The 22,280-nt window shown below is 51.0% G+C and overlaps 2 protein-coding genes and 1 non-coding gene across 6 annotated transcripts in view; all 3 read right to left on the reverse strand.

Annotated features, from left to right (window-relative positions):
- SMG6 (SMG6 nonsense mediated mRNA decay factor) overlaps positions 1–10,499 on the reverse strand; it is a 90,086-nt gene extending 79,587 nt beyond the window's left edge. For 2 of the 4 annotated variants that reach the window (XM_077312575.1, XM_077312574.1), the window contains exons 1-6: positions 10,346–10,499; positions 4,824–6,531; positions 3,215–3,407; positions 2,858–2,968; positions 1,494–1,600; positions 492–570 (exon numbers count right to left, since the gene is read on the reverse strand). In XM_077312575.1, the coding sequence (XP_077168690.1) occupies positions 492–570; positions 1,494–1,600; positions 2,858–2,968; positions 3,215–3,407; positions 4,824–6,531; positions 10,346–10,442 (2,295 nt within the window). In that variant the 5' untranslated portion in view covers positions 10,443–10,499. Of the gene's footprint in view, positions 1–491; positions 571–1,493; positions 1,601–2,857; positions 2,969–3,214; positions 3,408–4,823; positions 6,532–7,967; positions 8,103–10,345 lie in introns of those variants that run through there. The other 2 variants (XM_077312577.1, XM_077312576.1) reach the window with 2 other exon arrangements.
- An 833-nt stretch (positions 10,500–11,332) lies between these two features.
- Positions 11,333–21,871, reverse strand: TSR1 (TSR1 ribosome maturation factor). The gene is made up of 15 exons (XM_077312578.1): positions 21,704–21,871; positions 20,659–20,762; positions 20,329–20,545; positions 20,108–20,242; positions 19,105–19,529; positions 18,793–18,952; positions 18,279–18,451; positions 17,348–17,553; positions 16,752–16,914; positions 15,776–15,886; positions 15,390–15,522; positions 14,624–14,740; positions 12,412–12,552; positions 11,790–11,864; positions 11,333–11,694 (listed from the first exon to the last, which is right to left on the reverse strand). The coding sequence occupies exons 1-15, from the start codon at positions 21,813–21,815 to the stop codon at positions 11,525–11,527; spliced, it is 2,442 nt and encodes an 813-aa protein (XP_077168693.1). The 5' UTR covers positions 21,816–21,871; the 3' UTR covers positions 11,333–11,524.
- Positions 15,607–15,696, reverse strand: LOC143824963 (small nucleolar RNA SNORD91 family). The gene has a single exon (XR_013226926.1). It is a non-coding gene; the product is annotated as a small nucleolar RNA SNORD91 family (small nucleolar RNA).
- Positions 21,872–22,280: the final 409 nt, after the last annotated feature.

Below are 22,280 nucleotides of genomic sequence, written 5' to 3' on the forward strand. Positions count from 1 at the left end.
CAGGAGCACAGATCAGGGGCGGATGAGGTGCACCAGGCCAAATGCTCCCCCATGTGTGTGCAGGAAGAAGTGGGGCAACCTGCCACGACTAAAACTCCAGCCTGGCCCTGGTTGAGGCCAATCTCATTTCCATGGAGCCAGGGGATCCTGAGCAAATTTTGCTTGCTATATCTTAAAGCTCTCTGTGGGACGTACAGAAGGTGCCAGCTCCATTCCACTTGACCACTCTAAAGAATCAACCACACACACCCCTCTGGGACTAGCAGAGCAGAAGGGAATGGGGGGGGGGGTGACCAGGAAATGGGGCTTTGATCTGGACTTTTTTTTTTTTTTTTGCAATTGCACATGCTTAAAATGTCTCATTCAGACCCTCCCGGGGCAATATTACTTGTCACCAGTGGTCATCTGACAGCAGGTCTAACCAATCACAGCTCAGCTTTTCTGTCTCAAGCCTATGAGGCTCAGGAGTTCATGTTAGGACTGCCTCTTACCGTGTAGACAGCCAGGAGAGCCAACTGATTGTAGGGGCGTCCGTTCTTGGGGGCAACGTGCTGTGCCTTCAGGTACCAGCTGGGGGAGAAAGAGACTGCAGGAGTGACAAGCCAGCCTTTGTCTAAACTGGTGACAGGAAACGGAGGCTTGCAGGAATTAAATCCAGCCAGCAGGCCGGTGCTCTTCGGGTCCACCCTCTGTCAGCGGAGACAGAAGGGCATCACTTCCCTTTTACACCTGCAACTATTATCCTGAGTGCCTAGATGGCACTACCATCTCAAAACCTGCCTTTTCCATCACCGATCAGATTAATCAATTATGTTTACATCCCAACATTCTTCCGTGACAGAGCTTCAGGTTACACGCAGAAGGTTGCATGGCCAAGCAATGACCAGACCCGGGCCGGCTTAAGCTTAGAAAGGCAGCTGCATCTTGTACCTTCCGATGGTGCCTTTGGCTTCCGCTTGTTCCTTGGCCACAGCTGGAAGGAAGGCTAGCGATCTGCGTGACTCCAAATGTTCCCAGCCATCCCTATAACCCCTCATCTCACCCTTGTGACTTCCCTCTGTTGCAGGGGTGGTCCAACTGTGGCTCTCCAGATGTCCATGGACTAGCACTCTTCTGGCAGGGGCTCATGGTAATTGTAGTCCATGGACATCTGGAGAGCCACAGCTGGGCCACCCCTGCTCTATTGCCAACTGTACTACTGAAATGCCAAATGGATGCTGCTTGGGGGAAGGGGCATTTCTTCTGTTGCTCATGAAAGCAGCAGACCCATTCACAGAACCGCCCCAGGTACAACTGATTCATTTTAACGGCTGCCAAACTCCTTAGCGCAACTGCTGAGGGCGATTTGCCGAGCAACACCCAGTTCCATTTCACCCTCTTCTTATTCCGCATGGCACATGGTTCTGTTACCCATAATCTATATCCTTTACAGCTGGGGCCAAAATCACAACCAGATACCTCCAGCTGCATTTTGCAAAGCCTTTCCTTCTCACCTGCGCGCTTTCCCGTAGTTGGCCGTGTCGCTGCCTTGCTCCCTGTACCTGCAGATGTCCCCTTGGCAGATCAGGCTTCTCTGGGCGCTGATGAGAGCGTATTTCACCTGGCAGAGGAACAGACAAGAATCACAGAATCATAGAATAATAGAGTTGGAAGGGACCTCATGGGTCATCTAGTCCAACACGATGCAGGACACTCACAACCCTATTGCTGATCTACTGTAACCTGCCACCCCCTTGAGCCTTCACAGAATCAGCCTCTCTGTCAGATGGCTATCCAGCCTCTGTTTAAAAATCTTCAAAGATGGAGAACCCACCACCTCCTAAGAAAGCCTGTCATGAATGCCCGGAGGTGGCTGGCAGTCGAACCACTGCTGATGGAAAGCTCAAAGCCGACAGCAGACAGGCCTCTGATGGAAACTATGCACTGGAAAGGGATCAAAGAAAGCTGGAGACTCCAAAAGGGTCCCGACATTCACACATTTATTTGGAAAACACCTGGATGATGCCACCTATCAAGTCTATTGCTTGAGAAGCGGCAGAGTTCAGCACTACAGATGCCCAGTTAGAGGAAACAAACAAAAAATCACCAAGTAGCTGTCACTCTGTTCTTGACCTTCTCACATAATATGAAAAGGTGTTGATTTCTACAGGCAATCAGCCGTCTCTCAGATGGGAGGGACAAAGCTGCCTCAGGAGAACTTTTCTCACTGGTTTAGCAATACTTGAGAGTGTGCCCCTTGTGGGCACCAAACTCTGAACCTTTTCCTCTCCCTCCGCCCGACTTTGCTCTCCCTTTCTGACTGGTAAGCCTGCAGGCTCTTTGTCCTGTGAATCGATCTCCAGACACACCACCACCACCATGAAATAAGCCGCAGTTTAAATAAGACTTATTGCACTTGATACCTTCCCTCCCTTGGCAAAATCTATGACCTGGAATGACATCCCTGTCCACAGAGGAAGCAAGGCTAAGGGCAAAACTGCTCATGACAACTTCCTGGTGTCTGCCACAAGGCCGCCACTGTCACTTTTAAGTGATCTGAAAATGAGGTGAGAATCTGATCCTAATTTGGCCCAAAGGACAGCCCCCATGTCTTTCTGAGTGCCAAAATCAGGAGGGTGAGTGAGGGTACAAGGGAGAGCAAGACTGGGCCCTTATAAACTCTTTAAATTGCTTTAAAGTGGCAGCAGTGCCCATGTGGCAGCCACAAGTGTCCCTGCGTCACATCTAGTATGGCCCTAAGGAGCAGCCCTGCGAGGGTCCTACTCGGCTGCCCCCTAGGCAACTCCCCCCCCCCCCGGCTGTAACTGAAGCAAGCCTTGCACCTCTTATTCTGGCCAGGTGTGGCCTCAGGACTCACCATCTTCCGCAGGGGCTTACTGCGAACTGCCATGCCATCCATGTAGTCCTCCAACTTGAACTGGTATGATACTTGCAGTTTCTGCAGCAAGCCATCAAAGAAAAGTGCGCCCTGTGACGGGGAGAAAGATGTCAGGAGGAGAGGGAGACACTCTGCACCTAGTTCAAGCACCCCTGGTGGGTGATTAGTGTCACAGATTACTAGCACAGAGGCAAAGGTGCTTGACGCTTTTGATGGGGTGGGGGAGATCAGAAGGCTAACCACTTTACAAGAGGCCACTTCACCCTTGCTAAGATTCAGGCCAAGAACCCTGCCCTTGGCCTTATCCAGCAAGGCAACTTCTGGGCCTTTTATTACCTCATCCAGGATCTGGAGCAGTTTGCTGCGGAGCTCCTGGCTGTTCTCCGCAAGGGGATCCTTGAGCAGCTGCCGGAACTTTTCGATCACCTGGTAGAAGGCGTTCTTCCACAGCAGTTGGTCCACGTTCTGGGTGTCAGCAAACTCAATGTCGGTCAGGAGGCAACGCTCATAAAGCTGCAGCATCTCGGCTCTGGGGAGGGAAGAAATTCAAACCCGCAGCTGCAGCCTGTCTATAGGTGGGCTCATGGAAGACAGCCTTAATGCATGTGAACTCAAGACATGAGCGCCACACTAAGCTTGCCATCAGGAGGAGATTTTCGTGCCACTCCTGTTTCTCTGCAGCCCCTGCCCACACCTCCACAAAATGCTGCATGGGGAGGTCTGCAGTGTGAAGCAGGAACAGGTGAAAACGGCCAGTTTAGTCTGGAACCAACCCCGATCAGTTCTCACTGAGAGAAAAACTAAAGACTCCCCTTCTCAAGGAGGGCACTCCTTCCCCCAACACCATGCTGAACAGCGTGTTCATAGAAACTTTGCCGGGAGCAGGTCTTGAAATCTTGGGAATCTGAGGGATGGGGTTGGGGGACAACCTCTGGCTGCAGGGAAAGCAGCTAGATGAGTTACAGTAGTCTCCTTGCAGCAAAACACCTCCTGTCCTGGACTTCCTTGCTAGTCTGTGTGACAAAGAGACTGTCTGCCATCTTTTGCTTGCTCCTTCTCTCCCAGCCTTCCTTGAAGGCGTGAGTCCAGGACTCAGCAAGGGCCACCATGCTCTCCCAGAGAGGCAATGCAGAGGAGGACTCCTCAGCAAAGAGTAGTGGAAGATTCCAGTGGCCTCCCTGAATAATAGGATACTCTTATATGTGCAGAATGTGGCTGCTTACCCTCCAGCAGCTGCATGGGCTGCCAGTTGAATTCTGGGTCAAGTTCAAGGCATTCGGTTTCAAGGCCTTACGTGGTCTGTGTATCTAAGGGATGTACATCCCCTGAAGAGCACCGTGCTCTGCTAATTCCAATCCGTTGGTGATCCCTGGCCCCAACAAAGTATTACTGGGCTCAACCAGAGCCGGGACATTTTTGGGCCTGGCTCCAGCCTGGTATAATGAGTGACCAGTGGAGATCTGGGTCCCTTCGGAACTATTAAAGTGTCAAAGGGCCTGTAAAATGGTAGTCTGTTCAACCCCGTCAGGGCTCTGCTACTTCCTCTCTATGAACACCTGAACAACTTCTCAGGTTCCCATGTTGAAGTAACCCAACCACGAGTCCTCGTAGCTTTCCTTAGACAAGGGGTAGTCAAACTGCGGCCTCCAGATGTCCATGGACTACAATTCTCAGGAGCCCCCTGCCAGCGAATGCTGGCAGGGGGCTCCTGGGAATTGTAGTCCATAGACATCTGGAGGGCCACAGTTTGACTACCCCTGCCTTAGACTGTGCAGGCTGGACAGGATTTTTTTGTGACGCTCCTTGCTGGCTAGCTTTGACACAGCACAACCAAGCCAAAGCAACTGCCAGGATTCCAGTGCCCAACCCTCCCCCATGTTCAGTCAATGGCCTCATTCCCAACGCCTGCACAGATTTTTGCCCCGAGACACAGAAAGCCTCAAACCTGAGCTGTCCCATCTTCTCCAGGCCTTCAGGACTGAGCCGGTCCCTAGACAGGAGATTGCTCAGCTGCTGCTCCAAATTGCTGGCTTCGCGAAGGACCTTCATGAGCTCCTGCTGCTGGAGGCTCCGTACCTGCTGCTCCATCTCAGGGCTCAGCGGATTGGCCAGGAGAGGGATACAGAGATAAGGCTCGGCTGGGCTCGGGTAGCCAGCAGGATAATAGGCACCTGGGAAAACCCCGTTGCTGGGGCCCACTGGATACTGCAGTGAGTATCCTGGGTAGGGGTATGAGGAGGCCTGGCCCACAGACCGCCCATAGTAGTAGGGGTTATCCGAGTTCTGGAATCTGTAGTAGGATGCCTGGGCCTGGCGGCTGTCGCTCCGAGGCGCAGGAGCCGCCTCGTCATCCGTGTCTAGGAAGTGCAACTGGGTGGTCTGAGTCTTCAGCGCTGGCTTTTGGTCAGGGTTATTAGGGTCCCAGAGTCGGCGGGCAGTGCCCCCTCGGCCCCTGCCCCGGGTCCCTTTGCTGCCACCTCCAAAAAGCAGTCTGGACCCTGAGTGGGGAGCCTCTGGAGAGCCAGCACTGCTAGCGGTAAGGTCCGTGTTAGCTGGGAGGACCAGGATGCCCCGGCCTCTCCCCGGGGGCTCCCTCCTCATGCCCCTCCCCTCTCCGGTCTCTGTGGAGTCACTCAAGCTGGCTCCTGACAGCTTGCGCTTTTGCTGGTCCCCGTCTGTCGTACAGAGGAACTCCCTGTTTACGGTCCTGCCACCATGGTGGGCTGCTTTGGTCTCCTTCCCATCCGTGGTCCTGGAAGCCCAGCTGGGCTTCGAGTCCCGTTTTGTCTCCGAGTCCCTCCTGGAACCATGTGCCTCTGCCTCCACAGCCCTGTCATCATCAAAGGAGTCTGTGGAGGATGTGGAGAGCTGCTTCCGGGGATTAGGCCTTTCCTTTATCAGGTCCTGACGCCTCTTCCCTGCCTCTGTTTCCACCCGTACTCCGTCTGTGCTGTTGTTGCTCCCAGCTGAACTGGTACTGCAGGTGCGGTATCGGTTCCGACGTTTGTCAGATCGAGAATAACGCTTAGGAGTGCTTAGCTTGCCATGGGCCATATCCAAGCCACCTTTCCGGGCTTTGTCCGCTCGCTCAGCTCGCCTGCCTTTCTCCCCAGGGGCAGGTTTGGTTCCTTCTTTGCTTAGGCTCCCTTCCCTCCCTTCTTGGGTTGCCTGATTTCTGCAGCTGTTACTGCCCTTTCTGTTATCCCTTTCAGACTCTTCATCCCCCTCTCCCTTAATGGAAGACTCCTTGGTAGCAGACTGGCCGATGGTCTCCTTGGACAAGCTTTGCAGGCGTTTCCCAGGTTGGTAGATCTGCTGGTCTGGTTTCTTGACGCGCCTGACAATCTTTGGACACCAGTCCTCAGGGAGGTTCACCTGGTCTTGAGGGGGTCCCATCCCAATACCCTGTTCTGAAGGGCTATTTGAATCCTTCTTGTTTCCTGCTTTTGGGTCTTGAGAGTCGTGGGATTCCTCTTTGCTGGGAGCAGCAGAAAGGCCTGTGTCTTCAGTTGCTCTGTCCTTGGCTTCTTCAGGCCCAGAAGGCTCCTGTTTTTCTAAGATGTGCTTGTTACGCAGCCGGGAGAGGCCAGGTTTGTAGATTTCAAGGTCTGGGCGCCTATTGTCCTTGCGATGTCGTGGTTCCTTCATAGTCTCTACAAAACAAGAAGCACATGCAAGTGGTCGGTCATACAGTGGACAAAGAAAAAGACCATGCAGAGGCAGGACAGATGGAAAACTGGCAAGACATTACAAGCACTCATTTACCTCTGAATGCACTGTTTACTTCATGATGGCTGCCCTACTGATCCTAAAGGTCAAGAAATGGAGGCTGTTTGCACTTTGAATTCCTTCAGCTCTTTTCTACCTTAATGGGGGGATGTTACTACAAGACTTAATGGGGGGACAAAGATACTGTGTCCTTTCAAGAGAGAGAAACCAACCAGCAAATAGACCAGATGTCTTTTCTAGGCTAATACAGCAAGACATTTTCAACTCCAGACCTCTGCACAAGGAAGAGTTCTGTGTTGCTTGAAAATTTGCAAGCTGTATGCCATCTCTTGAGTAGATCCCTGAAGAGGTGACATATACCTTTTCTAAATAAATACATATTTCCACACCAACCTAAATCATTACAAGAACAACTTATTACTTGAATTTTGCTCCATTTCTGCATCATCATACAGCTGATGATGCCTCTGACTGCAAAAAGCAGGACCTGACAAGATCCAGGACAACACCAGCCGGGGGCCTTCTGAACTCCTTTTGCATGGCCAAAGAGTAATTCCCCATAAATTCACAGGTTAGGCTCACACCTTTTCCATTTCAGTGGGGAAACAACCAGCAGTGTGTTCTGTTTGAACTCCCTCAAAGTTGGTGGCTAATCATTACTCTGAGGTTTGTTTTATGCAGTCCTATGCACAACAGGTGACAAAAGTGTGATGCTGACTACTTCTTCCTCTCAAGAAACCAAATATTGGCATCTGTTATTTTAAATGTATGTCTAACTTTCCCAGAATCATAGAGTTGGAAGGGACCTAAGGGTCATCTAGTCCAACCTACTGCACAATGCAGGAAATCACAACTACCTGCCCACCCACTCACAATCTGCCTATGTTAATAAAATCAGCATTTCTGTCAGATGACTATCTAGCCTCTGCTTAAAAACTTCCAAAGAAGGAGAACTCACCACCTCCTGAGGAAGCCTGTTCCACTGAGGAACCACTCTAACTGTCAGGAACTTCTTCCGGATGTTTAGTTGAAAATTCTTTTGAATTAATTTTAATCCATTGGTTCTGGTCTGACCCTCTGAGGCAACACAGTGGCTGCGAAATGAGCAACCACTTCTACAGCCCCCCAAATATTCCCTGGTTTCTCTCCACCTTCTACATTTTATGTAATATTTTATCATAAAGACATATACGGCTCTCCTTTACCCATTTTATTCTCACAATCTACTGAAATAGGTTAGACTGAGAGCACGGGACCAGCCCAAGGGCACCAAAACAAGCTTCACACCACAGCCGGGGTATCCCAAATACCACTGTAATACTACACGACACCTGTCCAGAATCACCATGGCATAACTGACCTCCCGCAGGAGAGAACATCCCAACTGTGGCCAATTCCTCCTGCTGGTTAGGCTCTGTGTGCCACTACCAACCTGCAGGATACAAGTACTGCCAAATACCTCCAACTGTTCTCAGCTCCCAGACATCAGAACACTGGGGAAAGCCGTGTCCTTGGCAACAGAGCCCTGGCATGGCAGAGTTCTGGAATGGACAAGGTGACTATTGGAACTAGGTTTGTTAGGGAAACTTTGGTTAACTTCTGGGCAGGGCTTCAACGGAGCTAGAGGCCAGCCTCAAAACTTGTTTTTAATTAACGTAACTGTCACAGAAAAGTGCTGTTACCAAGACTCAGTTCTAAAACACGTTAAGTTGTAACAAGCAAATTATTTTAAGCATAAAGTATTAGTATGTAACCTACTTCCAAGAAGCAAGTTGTAAATCCACCTAATTATTTTGAAAGCACTTATTGCTGAAACTTCCACAGGGGCCACCAGGCTGCTACACCAGGTTGAGGAGCATTTGTCTGTGTGTGCGGGGAGAAACATAGGAGTTTTTCAGCTGCACCACTGGGATGTGGTTCAGAAAGTCATAGTTATTTGCTGGTGCTGGGATGTAGATGTTGTTTGGGATTCAGGATGTATTTAGCATTTCAGGGAATGCTTCACCAAGGAGGCCACATACTGCAGAACCGAGAAAGAACACAGCTCAGAAACTGCAAGAACAAAACTGCAAGGCCCACTTCCAAACTGGAGTCACTGGCTTTCTGTGGACCAAGCTGCTCTTCCCTGAAAATGTGTTTATACCCAGAATTAAACTTTGCTGGTCTTAAAGGTGCCACTGGATTCAAACTTTGTTTTATTCTATTTGTGGTATGACGATATGGTTAGAGAACAAGAGTTAAGTTTAAAGAATTATTTCCATTGGGCTGACATCACTGAAAACACCTACAACCTAATGCAGTGCACACTAAAATGTATGGACTTCACACACATCTCTAGCTCTGTCTTAGCCAGTGGATAAGAATTTACAATTAGAGGAATTAGAGCCACATTCACTGCATTGTCTCTGAGACATCCCTGTTATCATGTTATTCCCAACAGCAAAATGGGAATTTGCTACCAACATCCCAGGGGCTTTTTTTTTTTTTGGGGGGGGGGGGATGCAATGAAAACTCTTTACAATAAACTACACCAACACAAGTGTGTGTGTGCACTATGCGTTTTATATACATGTGTGATGTGATGTGAAGGGGTATATATCTCCAAAGAACTTTATACATACAATGCATATAGTGCTTCTATGTGAGGTTTACATTTTTGAGAGAAGAGATACAACTAGAAATCACCCACCCATTCAACTTCTAAGACAGTAGTTCTCAACCTGGGGATCAAAGGACCCTTTCACGGGGCTGCGGTAGGGCAAGCAGCTTGGAGGGGGGGGGCACCATCCACACAACAGCCTTGTGGGTTAGATTGAGAGAGTGTTTCTCTGTCTGGAGCAGCGGAAAAGAGCGAGATTGGCATGGTGGGACAAGAGGCAGAAATGAACTGAGAAACAATGGGAGAAAAACCCAATTTATGGACAATCATGAAATGGATCTTCACACCATTGGTCAGTTTCGATTTAATTTCTGTGAAAGGACACTTGCATAATTTTATGGTTGGGGAACTGCATTAAAGGGTCAAGGCATCAGGAAGGTTGAGAACCACTGATCTAAGAATATGAGATGGTGTAACACAGCCCAGCATCCTCTCTTATACTGTCTCCTGCTGGAACACCAGGGCGCCACTATGAGAATAAGTTTCCCACCGCACATCTCAGGAGGACATTACAGAAGGACCACGAGGGTGCGATTGAGTAGATGCGATGCTTCTTGCACGGCAAGGAGACTCGAAGGAGCATATCAACGAAAACCATGACAAGTTCTCCCGCTTCGACTCTCATCAGAGCAGAGGCAAAGAGCACAACCCGGCAGTCCCGGAAAGACGCGCTTCGTTTCCGCGGCCCCTGTCCGCTCAGCGGCTGGAGCGGAGAAAACGCGCGGCTTTCGGGGCTCCGGAGGGGGCTTGCCGCAGGGCGCCCCCGAACCGTCAGCCCCCCTCACTGAAAAGGCCAAAGCAGGAGAGAGAGTTGCGGACCGTCCAAGCTCCCAAGTCCGGCACCGGCGGCCAAAGGCTCGGAGCCCCTCACGACAGACTGCCGCGACCGGGCTCTGAAGGATGATATCCAGCAGGCGGCCGCCCGCCTGGCCTCCCTCCCTCCCTCCCTCCGCTCCGGCCTGGCCTCGCCACACCCCCGTCCCGCGTCGGGAGAGAAGCGGAAGAGGGGAGCGCTCCGAGCCCAGAAGCAGGCCGCTCCCGCGGCACGGCGGACCCAGACGCGCCCTCCCGGGCCTCACCTGGGCCGCCCCTCCCCAGCGCCGTCTCCGCCGCCAGAATCCCCCTTCGCAACTCCGCAGCCGAGACACGAACCCGCTCCAGCTCCGTGGCCGCCATTTTACTTCCCGGCGCTAGGGAAACGGACGGCAGCCGGGAAGGGCCAGGCCCGCGCAAAGGAGCCTGGGAGCTCTACGGCGAGCCCCGCCCTTCTCTAGAGCGCCAAGTCCGGGTGAGCAGCCCTGGTTTTTCATTTAGGAGTCGGTTTGTGGGCAGTGGCGAGTAACAGGCTTCTTTCAGAATAAAATCCTGTGAAATTATATAGTCCCCTTAAAAACCCTGCAAATAGCCGGGACTGTGGCATCCTCCAAGCGGCATAGGAGCCAAGCAAAGAGCAGGCATGCATGCAGGCAAGGATGGCATGCTGCTGCGGGAGGCGTGTTCATTCATTGAAAGCCCAAAGGAAGAACTCCGGAAGCACCATGCCAGGGCGAATGCCCCAGTGTAGCTCTTTGCTCCCCTCCCTCGATTGCAGCTGGAGGGGGGGGGGAGATCAAGGAGAGACCCTTAAACCAAGTAGGCACTTGAGGATTTTTTATTCCTTGAGCAGGTGGGTAAGGTGGCTGCGGGAAGGTCAGAGCCAGTCTAGAGGAGGCAAAAGTTCCAGGCAGGCATCAGGTCTCAATGGGAAACTGTGAACAGGTGGCTCTGAGCTCCCTCCTGCCAATCTCTGGGACTGTAGCATCCACCAAGCAGCATAGGTGTCGAGCCAAGAGCGGGTTTGCGTGTGTGCATGCATGTGTCCATGCAAGGATGCCATGCTGCTTTGAGATCTGTGTTTATTAACTGAAAAAGCAAAGGAATAACTCCTGCCACAGAGCTGCAGAAAGCACCGTGCCAGAGCAAATGCTCCAGCATGGCCCTTGGCTCCTCTCCCGCAGGTGCAGGGAGAAGATCAAAGAGAAATTTTTACACCAACCAGGCACATGAGGATTTTTTATTCATTGAACTGGTGGTAAGGCAGCTGAAGGAGGGACACAGACCCTCAGAAGCATGGGAGAAGACAAAAAGCAGGGACTCCCCCCCCCCCCTCCCAGCTCTTCCAAGGGTAGAAGGTATAAGTCTCTGGCCCCCACCGAGCTGCCAGAGCCCTTCTTCCAAGCTTCCCTCAATAATAAAGGTGCAAATAAAGGCAGGCTGCTTTAGTCCATTTCCTCCCTTTCACAAAGGGCACTCTCTCCAATCCTGCCCAGTCCTGGAACATGGGGATTATATATCCATTTAGGGAAGACTCGTTTGTACAGGGTCATCAGCACTGTGTCCTGCGACTTCAGCTGGCCGTCAAACTGGCATTTCATCAGGCCATGGGTACCTGGAAACAGAGCAGAGAGGTTATAAACCGCCTACCCAGGAACCAGGGGGCAGAGCTACAAAGTCAAATCCACACCATTGACCCTGACCACTTACCCACAGGCTCTTTGATGTGCCCCCGCCGACCCCACTTGGTCCGGAGTGCTACCGGCTTAAACCACAAGATGTCCTCTGTAGGCAGAGAGGGAAGCGGAGAATGTGCACATTGTTAGGTATTGCCATGTGCCTATCACACTGGAGTATTGCAGTAGGCAACTCTTCATGTGCTACAGCTGCACAAGCTGCATGCATGGAGACAACCCCCACGACCCAACCTGCTTAAGTTCCATAAACTAACTTCATCCTTCCCTGCGTTCTACAGAGCTCCGGTGCTTCTTCTAGAAAAGATAATAATGCTAAGAAATGTTCCTTCGTCATCAACCTACCCAACCTGTCCTCTGAACCATTGAAGGGTTACATGACGTTTCATTATAGCAGTATGCTAAAAGAACGGGCCTTTTGCTCCATGGCTACCGCTCAAAGGGATGGTAGACTGGTGGCGGTAGGAAGGGAGGATAGGTTTTGCTTCCACAGCTGCTAGAGGTCAACCAAGACCAGCATATAGGCTGTGCCCTGCCTGCTGATTGAAAAAGACTAAAGGGTCTTCTCAATAGCTGTGCTCCGCTTGGCAAGGGCTCACACTGTGGACCCCTGAGGAATTTTCCCTCCAGACCTGTACCTCTGTTGAAGAACATGTAGCGCACAACAGCCATCTTCCTGTGAATCTTGAAAGGGTGGCCGCTGAGCACCACCCGCTTCAGGATCACTCTGCTGGGGTCAACACTGTGGAGAGAACCTGTGGCCAGGAGTTCATGTGATCCTAAGAAGAAAAACAGATGGTGCTAGATTGAGCAGAAGTCATTAGACTAGCTAGATCAGGGTGAAGACTTCTTACAGGCTTTACCTTTGTTTACTGCATGTGAAGGCTACTTTTTCAGTAGGTTGGTACAGCATTGGAGGAAGAGTTGGTTTTTATACCCCACTTTTCACTGCCTGCAGGCATCTCAAAGCATCTTATAATCGGCTTCCCTTCCTCTCCCCATAACAGATACCCTGTGACGTAGGTGAGGCCGAGAAAGCTCTGAGAGAAACTGCTCCGTGAGAACAGCTTCTAACAGGACTGTGACTAGCCCAAGGTCACCAGTTGGCTGCATGTGGAGCAGCAGGGAATTGAACCTAGGTCACCAGATTAGAAGCAGCCGCTCTTAACCAAAAGAGAGTTAGAACTAGCCACTTCCAATGGATGATGCGAGTTCAACATTTCCCAGTCCAAATTCTGAAAGCAATTTTACAGAAATTAGAGAGGTGATTGACTGTTTTTGGCCCAAGGTAATGAAAAATACAGTCTCCATCAGGTGAAGATGCTATGCCAGAAAAAAAAAAAACTGGCGGGGAGAGAGAGCCACTGGTTAGATACACCTGGAAGCCAGGCCAAGTCAGAGCAGCAAGATTTATTGCCAGAGTGCAAGATTTGTTGTCCTGAGCGCCAAGCAAAACAATTTGATGTTCTGCTGCTGACACAGTGATTCATCTGATGAGGGGTGCAAAGGGGGTGGAGGCAGGGTTTTGAACTGTATAGTATTTTACTGTATTTCATTCCTGAAACTGATTTTATTGAATGTTTATTGTTGCAAACTGCTCCAAGCCCATATAGGGAGGGGCAGTATACAAATTAAATATTATTCTTCTTATTATGTACAAATTTATTTAATACAGCATTTGGCCAGAACATAATTTACACACGTAGTTTAATAACAACATTGAAAACAAAACACATTTTAAAAGCCTGAAAACTATAAATTAATTGAAGTTAGTTTTAAATAATGAAATCCTGGCTTTGACCACTAATTAATTTTGGTTATCGTTATTATAGGCCCTGGCCACTAAATCCTGCTGTAAAAGATGCCAAGGCCGCAAATAAAGGGAGTTGCAAACTTTGGTAACAAACAATGATGTGCTGGACAAGCATGTATGGCAAGACTGTTGCACAAGACACCACCACTGAAAAGGCCCTGCTTTTTCGACCCTCTCCCCCCACAGATCTGTTCATTCTTTAACCGAGGGAACACAGACCAAGACGGGAGGCTCTAGTAAAAGGCTCTCCTAAGTCTGCCATAATCAGTGGTTATGTTACACCCTCAAAAGAAGATGGGGGAGGTGTGCCAGTTCCCCTGCCCATCCCCTTTTTACTTCTTCAGCTGCCCCACAAATTAATTACGACTGGCCCCACACTGACCATAGAATCATAGAATAATACAGTAGGAAGGGGCCTCATGGGTCATCTAGTCCAACCCCCTGCACTATGCAGGACACTCACAACCCTATTGCTCATGCACTATAACCTGTCACTCCCTTGAGCCTTCACAGAATCAGCCTCTCCGTCAGATGGCTCTCCAGCCTCTGTTTAAAAATTTCCAAAGATGGAGAACCCACCACCTCCTGAGGAAGCCTGTTCCACTGAGAAACCGCTCTGCCAGGAACTTCTTCCTGATGTTTAGACAGAATTTCTTTTGAATTAATTTCATCCCACTGGTTCTGGTCCGTCCCTCCCGGGCAAGGGAGAACAACTCTGCTCCATCCTCGATATGGCAGCCTTTTAAATACTTGAAGATGGTTATCAGATCCCCTCTCAGTCATCTCCTCTCCAGGCTAAACAGACCAAGCTCCCCCAACCTTTCTTCATACGTCTTGGTCTCCCAACCCCTCACCATCTTTGTTGCCCTCCTCTGGACCAATGAACTTTATGGCCTCTAGGCTCGTCCACTACTCTGGTCCCTCCACCATATAAGCGTTCAAGTCCTCCAGCTTGGAGCATGCTAAAGTTAGGAACGGTAAGATTGCCTGTGGAAAAAGGTAAGCCTCACGAACCCTCCACTCTGTCCCTGGCTTACCGTCGCTCCTTGGCTTGAATAGCAGCACAGAAGCCGGTGGGAAAGTGATGGGGCCGTAAATAGTAGCCATGGCGGTGCCATCAGCTGGTAGAAACCGTGCCAGCTTGTGCTTGGATGCTAAGGGAGGAAAATGATGTGGTTTAGACCCTACAAGCCTCCTTTCTGAGTCAGCTTCAGGGGAGGGCAATAAGAACGCCTGCACAGGCACCTTCAGCCACATACTTTGAGCAGCTCTTCCAATTCACTGCATTTGCTCCCAAGTCCATAATTCCTGTCTTGACACAGCTATCACAGGCCACCCACTTATTCCTGGAGTTAGACCGAGCATTATGCTCTCAGACAGAGGACCCTCCTAGCCCTGCTGTTCAATAACTAGAGCTATCAAAGATCAAGCCTGTGGCCTTCAGCATTCAATGAAGAACAGCTGGGATTTTTTATATCCTGAGTTTCATTACAAAAAGGAGTCCCAAAGCAGCTTACAAACACCTTTTCTCTTCCACTCCCCACAACAGATACCTTGTGAGGTGGGGCTGAGAGCTCTAAGAGAACTGCTCAACCCCAAGAGAACTGTGACTAGCCCAAGGTTACCCAGCCGGCTGCATATGGAGTGGGGAATCAAACCCAGTTCTCCAGATTAGTCTGCCACTGTTTAACCACTACATCACTCTGTGAGTGACCGGTCCCATTTATCACCAAAACATTTCCCCTCCTTCCACATTGAATCATAGATTGCAGAGCGTTGGGTTACCGAGCAAAACTCCCCTACCTGAGCTGTGCTGGGAATAAAGGGGCGAGGTCTGGAAGCGGCGGAATCCACAATGAACGACCACCTCCTCCTTAGCCTGAACAGGCTCTGTGTAGCCTGCGAAACGTCGGACCAGGAGATTCAGCACAGACATCTGCAAGTGGGAGGGAAAACCAGAAGGAAGCTTGAGCCCTGGCCACCAGCAAGCCAGCCAGCCCAGTGGCCCAAACATGTCCCTCTGCAGGGAAACCTCAGGTTACCAAAAGCTCGTCAGGATGCATCGGACAGGTTCAGACATTGCGATGGAAACTCATCACTGGCTTCCCCCTCTTACGCACAGAAAGGTGGCACTGTTTACCTCCCCACCCGCAAACTAAACAGGCACACCACTTGTCTCCCCAGTTCACCTTTTGCTCGTAAGGCAGCAGTACGTAGAGCACCAGAGGCAGCTGCTGTTGGAAAGTCTCCATTACGGAGACCGGAACGTTGCAAACGTGAAGTGTCACATAGCGGCCAACCTGGGGAAAGGGCAGACAAAGGAGACAGGATGGCACCCTGGAAGGAAAGCTGCACAACTGCAGGAAGTAGTGAATCCAGGGGAGGGAGGGTCTGCTCCAGAGGTTTGCTGCCAACAAAGGAGGAGGGAGAAGTCAGAAAGTCTCTGCCCGGAAGCTGAAGTAGAAAAACCCTCTTTTATTTCCTGTAGAAGTGGGTTCAATGTGTGAAGCAGCAGCCCATGTACTTGGAGCCCTTCCCCTCCCTCTAAAACAGGGGTAGTCAAACTGCGGCCCTCCAGATGTCCATGGACTACAATTCCCAGGAGCCCCTGCCAGCGAATGCTGGCAGGGGCTTCTGGGAATTGTAGTCCATGGACATCTGGAGGGCCGCAGTTTGACTATCCCTGCTCTAAAAGGTGTGAGAAGCACAGGTGACATGGAGGCCCAGAAAGGTACCACGCCTCAACAAGTTCTCTTCGAATGTCTCAGAGTACAAGAGCTTGGTAACATGCTGAAAATCCGTAGAGGAAGTCTGTAATCTAAATTCTGCATTCTGGAAATATTATGCCAGTTTACTTTCTCCATTTTGTATAATCTGCTCAGAATTTCCTGATTGTGGGAGGGGCCAGGACTGGGCAGGATTCCCCACCCCATAGAAATCTCATTCCACCTCTTCTCTGACGTTTCAGCAGGCATTGCATACAGGTGGTCAACCATATCTTTACTATCAGTTGCTCAAGCTAGGAGTTGCATTCAAACAGAGCCACATCCTTTTCCCCTCTTTTCGGCACGGTGGTCAAGGTAGAATACCAACTACCCTCTGTGGATCTGGGGAAGGGGCAGGACAGGTGTGCAATAAAGCCGCACTGAGAAAGGAAGTGCCTACCGCAGCTCCATCCTCCTCCTCTTGCTTCAGCTGTCGGAAGACATGTTTCCTGGTCTGGAAGAAATCCTGGAACTGGAAAATCCGGGCGTAATCCTGGGGCAAATTCTCATCGGGATCCCATGGGGATGTCCGGAAGCTTTTCAGTCCCCTGTATTTCTGGAAGCTGGAGGTCAGAGGGCAGTAAGCTCATCTCCTGCCTTACTGCACAATCTTAAAGCTTAGTCCCTGAACAACTTGGATGTCAACTAAGCCTTGCACCAATGAATCTCAAGACAACACTGGTATAACTCCTACACTGGAGTAGAACTATACTAGCCCTCTGCACAATGGTCATGAGATACTGACTGCATCTCCTGCACTGAGTTGGGCATCCTAGGATTGGGTCTGCCCACAGTTTCAGCACTCGACATCTGCTTGCAGCAAGTCCCCACAAACCATTCAAAGGAGGATGGAGAAGGTGCTCCCATACACCAGGCCCTGTCTACCCATTGAGGGCTATCCTGGCTGCGTGACCTCTTGCAATACGAGTTGCAAGCAGCCACAAGGTCTGCACCCCCCTGCAACTCCCCTTTTCTGGAGGGAAGCAGCGTTCTTACCGGATCCTGGCTGCCACATCCTGGGGAGTGTCCACTTCATCTGGAAACATCTCCTCCTGTCTCTCCCGCTGGTACTTCTCCAGCGCTGCCTCTTCTTCCTCCATCTTCTCAACCTCCTCTGGGAGCACCATGGACTCACACTCTTCGTCCTCTGTACCAGTTTCTTCTTCCCCCTCCTCTTCCTCCTCCTCACTGCCACTCCCATCCTGGGACACAAAAACAACAGCAATGAGGGCACAGGGACAGCCCATGCAGAGTATAGGACCAACCCAAGGTGACAGCCAGGACCAAAGTCCAGTCTCCTGCAAAGCTAGTTTGGTGTAGTGGTTAAGAGCATGGATTTCTAATCTGGCAAGCTGGGTTTGATTCCCTGCTTCTCCTCCACACGCAGCCAGCTGGGTGACCTTGGGCTCATCACAGCACTGATAAAGCTGTTCTGACCAAGCAGGAATATCAGGGCCTCTAAGCCTCCCCCTTCCCTCACAGGGTGTCTATTGTGAGGAGAGTAATGGGAATGCAATCTTAAGCCGCTCTGAGACTCCTTCTGGTAGAGAAAAGTGGCATATAAGAACTTCTGTTCTGCAATGGACTTTCCAGCAAGGCTCTTCTGTGGTGTCCCCACCACCCTGTTACTTTCTCTCTGTGCCCACACCCAGTTTTGTGCCATCAATCATCATCTGCAACACCCAGAGCAATGCCTCCTCTAAGGCTAGCAGAAGAGAGCTGGCAACCGAGCTAGATCAGCATACTTGATAACAGCAACCCATGCCTCCACAACTGGTCCATCAGAGGTCACACTTCTCCCTTGCTTTGTGTCCTCCTCACCTCTGAAGCCCCCCAAGAAAGGAGCCACAGCCGTCTGACATCCTGTACACATTCCAGCCAGGCAGCCCTGAAACCAGTGGTTGTTTTCATCCCCTCGTCCTGTTACCTGGGAGATGGCCTCTTCCGCAAATGTCTCTTCCTCCATCCCATCTGCCTCGTCATGCTCTTCGTCGTCGCTGCCACTCTCCCCCTCGCTCTCATCTACGATCCAGGTGGCTTGGTAGGCGGAAGTCCCTTTGGGGACCCTCTTGGAGATCTTCTTGGTCTGCTTGAGAGATTCTGCCGGGGCATGGGAGAAGGCCAGTCAATACCAAACACCGAATGCTCACTGTCAGGGCCAAGCCTGACAGTGGCGCTTAGCCCTGAGCCTACAGCATCACATGCTGCATTCCCAAAAGGATGCAACCTCAAAAGGCATCTGCAAACAAATGCGAGATCCAGAAGAAGGCTAATGCCTTGTGTGTCCCACTTGACGTTGGGAATTGGGAGAATTTTGGGAGAGTTGGGTGAGATGCACACACACATATATGCATCATGTCCCCAAACAGGACAGAGCTGGCCAAACCAAAGAAAGGAAGAGAACAGAGAAGTGCCATCCTCCCCAGCCACCAGGATGTCACCTGCTGCTTCAATCAGCTCTTCTGCAGTGGGCCAAGTCTGCTCTCCATCCATGGGATCAGGGACAATCTCTGACTGCAATGATTCCTGCTTGCTAGGGTCAGCCCTCATTAAGACCTGCACATCTTCCTCCATCTTAGCCATTTCACCAAAAGGGTTGTCCTAGGGAGCAAGAGACAGACACACCGGTGCGGCCACTTGTGAGCCAGAGGGGGGGGGGGGTTCAAATTACTGGAGGTGGCAGTCCTCCTCTGAACATTCAGTCATCTCCCCCAGTCATAGCTTCTCAGCAAGGCAACAGAACCCACCCATACCTGCACACGTTGGCCTCTTCTAGCTTGCCCTTTTGCAGGTCTCAGGTTCTGTCCAAATGGCTCTGGAGTGGCATCCACCTGGCTCATCTGAAAGTCTCCGTGGCCCACAATGTGCACCAAACTGTTTACATTCAAGCTCCGCCCTCTCACATAGCCAGACACTTTCAGAGTCCCCACCAAAGCACTGCCTGGCCCAGGAACAAATTCCGCAGCCTCAGCCAGTAGGTGGGCTCGCCGGTCCCGGAATGTCAGGTGCCGCTGTTTCTGGGTGGCGAGGTGATACAGCAGGAGTACAGACTCTTGCTCTGTGTTGAGGGGGAAGAGCTTGGCCTCAGGGAATCTCTTCTCAGTAATCTTCCTCAGTTTTTTCTGCAAGTCAATTTGCTTCTTCAGCGGTTGGTTGGCAAGACCGTGAACAGCAAGGCCTACAGACAGCAAAGAGGAGACAAGTTTGGGCCTTGATAAAGCAGCGCTGAAGCCAAGGAATGGCTTGCAGCAGGCTAGGTGAAGGCTGTGCAGCAGAGCAGACCAAACAAACAGTATGGCAGGAAATGCCACTCCAAAGCTTAACACCTCCACAATGTTCCTGCCTTCCCTTCCAATGCCTTCCCTTCCCATCATTCCCCATAAAACAGCTGGAATAAAAACAGAACAGGCTTGCTAGATTAAACCAAGTACAGCAAGGTCTCTTGCTTTCATTCCAGTGCAGGCAAATTGGAAGTGCAGAACATGATCCTCTCTAGCCTCACTATCTGGTGTTCAAAGGTACACCTGAACACATTAGCTTCCTTTAACACTATTGGCATACAGAGAGTGAAAGGTCTATGAAGGCCACTAACAAGTCTTTGGAGAAGCTTTCACAATTTGTCTTAACTGCCCATCAACAGGTCTACACTGCAAGTGTGTTTCCTGGTCACCAAGGCTGACCTGGCCTATTACATGCTACAAGGAATCCATGGTAGCCAAAGCTCACCAGGCAATAAGGTCTTTTGGCCTCACTCACCATAGCTGGGGAGCCCCTGTGCAAATATGCAGGAAAGGCAGTAATTGCCAATAGTATCCCAGCCTTCAAGTGGGTCCAGCAAAAAAAGTAGGGTGTCAGCGACTTTAGCAAGGTCCAGAACAGCAAGAAGGTTCCCTAGAAAAATTAAAACTGCATTAATGACTGAGCACACCCCAAATATGTCTCTGAACAGCTGAATCAGTCTGCAAAGATGTCCTCACCTCTGTCAGCTACCACAAACTGCCATCGCAACTTAGATCGGGGGCACAGAAAGACAAAGCCCGGGAGACCTCTCTCAACCTGATGCACAATGGAATCCTCCCTGCTGTGAAACAGGCGCAAGACACTTTGGCTGTCAACATCAGCATGCAGTGGGACCACAGCCACCAGGTGTGGGGGCCCATCCTTGTGACCTAAGTTTCGCTTTTCTGCCAGCACCTGCAATCACAAGGAGGAAAATGAACAAACAAAAAATGAGTCCTCTTTGTCCTTCCTCAAAGCAGCAAATATATTTAGCTCCTCTTGTCTTCTGAGCCCAATGCTAAGCTTACCGCCTCCTTGGACTGCTGACGGAGCTGCAATGCCCGGTGCTTGCGATCCAGCTTGGCCAGGTCGCGGCGCTTTTGACAGCTGAGAGTTTTGACAGACACCCCAACTAGGAAAGGGAAAAAAGCAGCCATCAATACAGACTACGTAGAGCTGTATGTATGTAATATACATAAAATGCATCTGCAGATTGGAAACGCCATTTCAAAGCTCTACAACTTTGCTGCCTACTATCCGAAAGGGCTCTTGAGAGACTTCACAGAAAATACTTGCACAATTGGGGCCCTCCTCTTCAGCATATAAGCCCTTTGCAAAACATCACCATATATTATAAGGGAAAACTCCTTTAAGAGAAAGTGCATGGGGGAGCAGCTTCATTGCTGTATCAAACTGAAGCCCCCTTCATCCCCCCTCGAGGGAACTTCTCGAAACGGGGCACAGAAGGTGCCAACTGTAGTCAGTTCCTGCCACCCTCTCTAGGTCTCCCAGTCCCCAAGTAGGAACGTCGATTCCACAAGATTGAAGCCAAAACCAAATGTCTGTGTATCTTCCCATAAAAACGGGGTTTGTATGGGGTTAATACTGAACACCGATGAGATTATTACAGTACAGGGGACTGCCTCTAAGAAAGGGGTTTCCCATGAATACGGGGCAAGGCTAGGACCTCGTTTTGGTGATTTCCATGTCCGGTTTAAGAGTTGCGTTGTACCATTATAAAAAGGAAAGCACGCAGCCGTTTGTTTTTGGAGTGAAACAGACTTCACTGGACAGCTGGTAGCGATTCTCTTCTCGGCTTCAGTCCTCGGGCAGGGGGTGGTCCTCCAGAATTACAGCTCCTCTCCAGACTCAAGAGCTCAGCTCCCCTGGGGGAATTGACTACTGTGGGGGCAGACTCCACTGAGGTCCTTCCCCGGCCCAGCCCCCCCCCCCAAAGTCTCCCGGTGTTTCCCAACCCAGATCTGGCAACCGACACCCTCTGCACTGCGGGGCTCCATTCCCCCCCCTCCGCCCGAGTGAGGCAAAGCGAGACCCCTCCCGCGGCGCGCTCACCGGCCTGCCTCCGGGCGCTGTTGCGGCGGTGCCGGCCCGCTTTGTGGGGCTTATTCTGCTGCTTCAGGGCCCCGGCCCGGTGGGCGCCGCCGCCCTCCTTGGGGACAGCCATGCTCAGCTCGCTGGCCTTGCTTACGCTTCCGGGTCACGACCCGGAAGTTGCGGCGGGCGGGGCTCCCCCTGCTCCACGCGTGCGCAGTCAGCCTTCCTCACGCTTTGAACGAGTCTTCGTGGCTCTTAAAGGGGCCACTTGAATTTGATTGTTCATGGCACCATAATACTGTCGTGATGGGTGCAGCTTGGGAAGGGGTGCATAATACTCTCGTACCATAATACTCTTCCAGGCTGCACCCCCATAGCTCCAAGAACTCCCTAACCTATTGCAACATAGCACCCCTTTCCTCACTCTCCTTTTGCACCTCTCACCAGGCTGCACCCCCATATCTCTAGGAAGTCTCTAAAACCAGATTTGGTAACCCTGCACCCCTTTCCCCACTCCTTTTGCACCCCATAGTTCCAGGAACTCCCTAACCCAGAGGTGGCAACCCTGCACCCCCTTTCCCCACGCTCCTTTTGT

Source organism: Paroedura picta, chromosome 15 (assembly GCF_049243985.1).
Source record: "Paroedura picta isolate Pp20150507F chromosome 15, Ppicta_v3.0, whole genome shotgun sequence".
Lineage (NCBI taxonomy): Eukaryota > Metazoa > Chordata > Lepidosauria > Squamata > Gekkonidae > Paroedura > Paroedura picta.

Bases quoted from the DNA above. Each gene is read 5' to 3' on its own strand.
- TSR1 (XM_077312578.1), bottom strand. From the start codon at position 21,815: ATGGCTGTCCCCAAGGAGGGCGGCGGCGCCCACCGGGCCGGGGCCCTG. The intron at 11,865-12,411 runs GTACAGGTCTGG...CTCTGCCTACAG, and splicing joins CTACATGTTCTTCAACAGAG to AGGACATCTTGTGGTTTAAG. The intron at 11,695-11,789 runs GTAAGTGGTCAG...CTCTGTTTCCAG, and splicing joins GCACATCAAAGAGCCTGTGG to GTACCCATGGCCTGATGAAA.